The sequence below is a fragment of the Gymnoscopelus braueri genome, assembly GCF_963280865.1.
Source record: "Gymnoscopelus braueri genome assembly, chromosome: 7".
Taxonomy (NCBI): domain Eukaryota; kingdom Metazoa; phylum Chordata; class Actinopteri; order Myctophiformes; family Myctophidae; genus Gymnoscopelus; species Gymnoscopelus braueri.
This window is the reverse complement of record NC_137608.1, coordinates 56674571-56679570: the sequence shown is the minus strand read 5'-3', so window position 1 is coordinate 56679570 and position 5000 is coordinate 56674571. Positions and strand designations below refer to the sequence as shown.

At 42.6% G+C, this 5000-nt stretch overlaps 1 protein-coding gene across 1 annotated transcript in view; it reads right to left on the bottom strand.

The window, feature by feature from the left end:
• sv2ca (synaptic vesicle glycoprotein 2Ca) overlaps positions 1-4677 on the bottom strand; it is a gene marked incomplete at both ends in the record, with an annotated part of 65816 nt that extends 61139 nt beyond the window's left edge. Inside the window, 2 exons of the mRNA XM_080432437.1 lie at positions 816-1081; positions 4336-4677. Coding sequence (XP_080288563.1) covers positions 816-1081; positions 4336-4677 — 608 coding nt within the window. The remainder of the gene's footprint in view (positions 1-815; positions 1082-4335) is intronic.
• Between the last annotated feature and the right edge of the window lie 323 nt (positions 4678-5000).

Genomic DNA, 5000 nt, shown 5'->3' with positions numbered 1-5000 from the left:
CCAAAAGTCTGCATAATACAGTAGTTTGGCTGCGCACATCGCCGGGTATGGACTAGTTCATGTATTATTATCATAACCTCTTCTTCAGTAAAACTCCCACAGAAATAAAAGTGAATAAAGCCAACGAGAGGTGGTCGGCGTTAGCCTGGTAAACCCTCCCTCCGGAAATCTCAATTACATTTCATTTCAGGAGTGAGTCTGGCCTGATCCGCCTGTCTGCAATATTGGCTGTGCTGGAGTTGGGCGGGAGTAATACCGTTGACTGACAACCCCTTCAGCCAATGATAATTTTTCCCCTTCAGCCAATCAGCAGTTCACCAGTCTTAATGTGACGCGACGGGACTTTTGAGACAGCCATACCCAAAATGGGTTGCCTTTTTCGGGTACAATGGTGTCACTGCCCGCCCCTACCGGTTCTCTACATTTTTATTTTTAAATAGGCTTTGTCATGATTAATTGACCACATATATGAAGTTAAACAACTAAATTCTATCCAAACGATATCTTATAAGTAAATTCCGTGCCTCAAAATAGAAGTTAGAGAGCTTTTTGAAGTAAAAAAATAGCGGAGAATTGGCCGCACAAGAAAAAGATGGCTGCCGTTCGTGTTTTGGGCTCACTCGAACTCGCCACCTGATTGGCCAACGTAAGCTGTCAATCACAGAACAATGAGCGACGACGCTGATAGGCGCGTCCGTTTGGCATACACAGCCAATATTGCAGAAAGGCGGTTCATGCCAGACTCACTCCTGAAATGAAATGGAATTGAGATTTCCGGAGGGAGGGTTTACCAGGCTAGGTCGGCGTTGCTTTACTCACCGAGCCACCCGGAGGAGGAGTTGGGGACGCACATGTCGGTCTCTGCGCTGGGCAGGACGAAGCCCACCACGAACACCTCCACGCCGTCCGACATCAGCGCCAGGCCCAGCACCAGGAACAGCTGCCACTGGAAGCGTCCGTGGCCGCACTCCTGGATGATGAGCTCGTACTGCTGGGCCAGCTCCTCCTCGTCCGCCTCCCGCTCCGTCTCCAGCTCCTTGCGCTCCCGGCTGGCGTCCGACACCGGCGGCCCTAGCGCCAACTAGAGGACAATACCGGTATAAGAGCTCGTTGTTGTATGTCCCAGGTTTCAAATTTACGTTATTGTGTTAAATGTAAAGGTTTCATGACGTTCAGTTTTACCACACATTAAAAGTCTTTGTCGTGGTCCTTCAAACGTGTATAGAAGGTTTTAATAAAAAATTCCACTCCATTGATCCATGGCAGGTGTTTTTCTCTCACATTTCTAAAGCCTTTTCAACTGCAATGAAAAAAGAAATCTTTGCCTGCGGGTGTCGCTGGTGAGGGATTTTGCCTGTCAATCATCGCCTCTTCTCCGCCCCCCCCCCCAAAGGAAAGGATAGGGGAGGGGAGGGGCGAGGAGGAGAGTGGGCGGGATTAATCGGCTGTGACCTCACTGTCGAAGGGCCAAGCTCAGATTTGTTTTCAGCCTAATTATTCAGAAAACCCCAGACCACAGAAAATCCACTGAATGTTCAAAGTTCAGATTTTTTGGGTGTAATTGAGGTCATAAAACCCCCAAAAAAACATAAAAAAGTGAAAATGAATGTCATAGAACCTTTAACGCCTTGTGTTGCAGTTAACGTGGTGACAATAGACGATCTACGGGCTTGTAGATGGGCTTTTTTTCACTATTTCTAAAAAGTGTTTTAAAAAGTAATATTTTGTTTTTCTAAGTTTGTTTTTACATACACGGTTTCCTCACCACAACAGACAATGTCACCATTTGATGATGATGACGATTATTTGGCCACTCCATAACGATGATATCGCGATACACATAATGTGCGATAATCGATGTATTGAAAGAAAAACATCACGATATCTGTAATATCTGAGATTAAAGAAGGAACAAAACCGATAGAAATGCAAAAAATCCCCTGTGCAAATTTGCTTCACACGAAAACATATAAGCTGGTCACATTAAAGTGAAAAAAAACAAAACGAAAGCTTTCCCCACAATAACAGAAGACAGAAAAGACACTAGTGTAGAGCCATGAGGGACTCCAGTCAACTATATAGGGTTTAAAGGGTAAGACCACTTTGGTAGAGGTTTGGGTTGTGTAGTTACCTTTCCATGATGTAACTCCAAAGGTAAATCAAAAATAATTGCTCCATTGATTAGAAATTGATAATTCAAAATATGCTCCTCATTGACTTACATTGTACGGTAAAACAGCTCTCAAAGTCACTCTTTTAGCACATAAATGAACACAAACAAAGCTGATTCAGACAATATAGAGCATCACCAAACCCAGTACTGTTTGTTTTTTTAAATAAAATGTCAACTTCCTGTTGATTTTACTATTTGAAGATCTGGATCCGGATCCGCGGATCCAGTCCAGGTTTTCTACTTATTAAAAATGGCAAAATCAACAGGAAGTTGACATTTTTGTTTAAAAAAAAAACAGTACTGGGTTTGGTGATGTTCTATATTGTCTGAATCAACTTTGTTTGCGTTCGTTTACGTGCTAAAATAGTGACTTTGAGAGCTGTTTTACCATACAATGTAAGTCAATGGTCAATATTTTGAATTATCAATTTCTAATTAATGGAGCAATTATTTTTTATTTCTTGCCCACCTTTGGAGTTACATCATGGCAAGGTAACTACACAACCCAAACCTCTACCAAAGTGGTCTTGCCCTTTAAGTTAAAACATAAAATATCATAAATAGGGCTGGGATTTTTTTTTAAATTAAAACGGATTTTGGTATACGAGTGAATCAATGAGTGAATTTATAAGTTTAAGCAACTAAATAGTTTATTTTTCTTTATCAAGGTGGTTCTTAACAACACATTGACTGCCAATCGCGTAGATCTACGCGAACCTATTTAAAGCCGCCACGTGCCAATTGCGTAGATCTATGCGAACTTGCGAAGTGGTGTTTTTTTTTTGTTTTTGAAAAAAACCAAAAAGTGCACTTTCTGAAATTTTCGATCCACTTCCGTTTCCGGTAGCACCACCGGAAACGGAATTATCCGGGTTCCGGTTTTGCCAATCCCATCTGCCTCCATTCTAAAGTGGACACTGAAACGCCATTTTCTCTTTGTAGTTTTTCTCGTCGCTGATCACTGTTTAACATAAACCGTTCTAACTACAAGATGGAGATTGCGTTTTGCATGGGGTTTTCACTGGGCGACGGAGAAGGACCTCCGCTGAGTTTACAAACAGTTTAGAGCTCAATCTTAAGGATTTTAACGAGGTCTATGGCGACGTGAGAAAAACAAAAAAACTACAATAAAACGCTGGCACTGGTGAGTACATTATGAGATTAAACGCTGGCATGGAATGTGTTAACAGACTTTAGCATTGAGGTGATATGCAAATTCTTTGTTGCACAATCTGCACAAAGACTTTTTTAATCTAAATGTCTCATCCACTGGGCCAAGCAAAGCCGTCTGATCGGCTTCTTCTCCCATTGCGTGCCCTGATGGGGTCTGTTGTCTGTTGGTTAAATGCACCGGTATGATCGACACGCCTGAAACTCCTTTTGTGAGAAAAGTGCAAAAACTAAGCGTGATTAAAATGTGTCATTTTTTTAATCGCGTTAATTGTCGGTAATTAATTAATCGGAATTAATCAGTTAACCCTTTAAGACCGGGGGACGCATCTGTGTAACCACTTTATCCATATTTTATACTTTTGGCTATTCAAAAATAGCAGATATACAAGCTCATAGCGCGGCACCGAGTGCCGCGCTATGAGCTTGTAGATCTACTATTTTTTTTTAAATCGTTTTTATTTTTTTGCAAATCTTTGAATATATATATATATATAAAGCGATAGTTTTTTACTAAAATCTTTGCTTCTGGGGGTCCCTGGAATTTTTTTTTTTTTAGATGGGGGTCCGCAGCCAAATACATATCGTTGTGGGGCTCCTTGACACTGACATTAATATTATAGCAACATAAGTGTTTCAGAAAACTGTTTTAAACTGATTTAGAAGACATTTGTAGAATCCCCAGAAGCAATAACATTTTAGCTAGAAATGCTCGCTTTAAATATATATATATTCAAAGATTTGCACAACATTTTTCACGATTTTTCAAAAATAGCAGATCTACAAGCTCATAGCGCGGCACTCGGTGCCGCGCTATGAGCTTGTATATCTGCTATTTTTGAATAGCCCAACGAAATCTAAAAATGACACACAGATGCGTTCTCAGGTCTTAAAGAGTTAAAGTCCCAGCCCTAATAATAAAATATAGATATTTGCAGTCACGATACGATACGTTATGCTAAGAAGGAGTATTCCGCCCCCCCCCCCCCCACCTTGCCGTCCGCCTTGGGGATGCCCTGGTACTCCCCCTCGTAGATCTCGTCCTCGTCGTCGTGCCCCTCCGTGGCGTCGCTGGCGGACCCCTCCTCGTGCTCCCGGACCCCCGGGTCTCCGCCCCGGTAGACGTCTCCTCCTCCTCCTCCCGCCGTGGCCTCCTCGTCCTCCTCCTCGTCCTGGAAGCGGGCGTAGGAGGAGCGCCCGGACGAGTGGTACTCGTCGGCCGCCCGGTCCACCGCCTTGTTGACCTTCTTGGCGGCGTGCCTCTTGGCCTCCTTGGCCATGACCTTCGCCCCCTTCGCCAGGGACGTCCGGTTGTCGAGGGCCGCGTCCTCCATCCTGGCTCCTAGTCAGTGGTGGAAGAAGTACTCAAATTCTTTACTTAAGTAAAAGTACCAATACTGCAATATAAAAATACTCTGTTACAAGTAAAAGTCCAGAATTAAAAATGTACTTGAGTAAAAGTACAAAAGTATTGGCATAAAAATGTACTTAAAGTACCAAAAGTAAAAGTACTAAATATTTGAAAATAGCCGATCTACAAGCTCACAACGCGTCGCGATGCGACGCGTTGTGAGCTTGTAGATCTGCTATTTTCAAATAGCCTATGTATGAAATAGGGCTGAAGTGGTTAATGTATGTTTCATTATATCATAGTTTA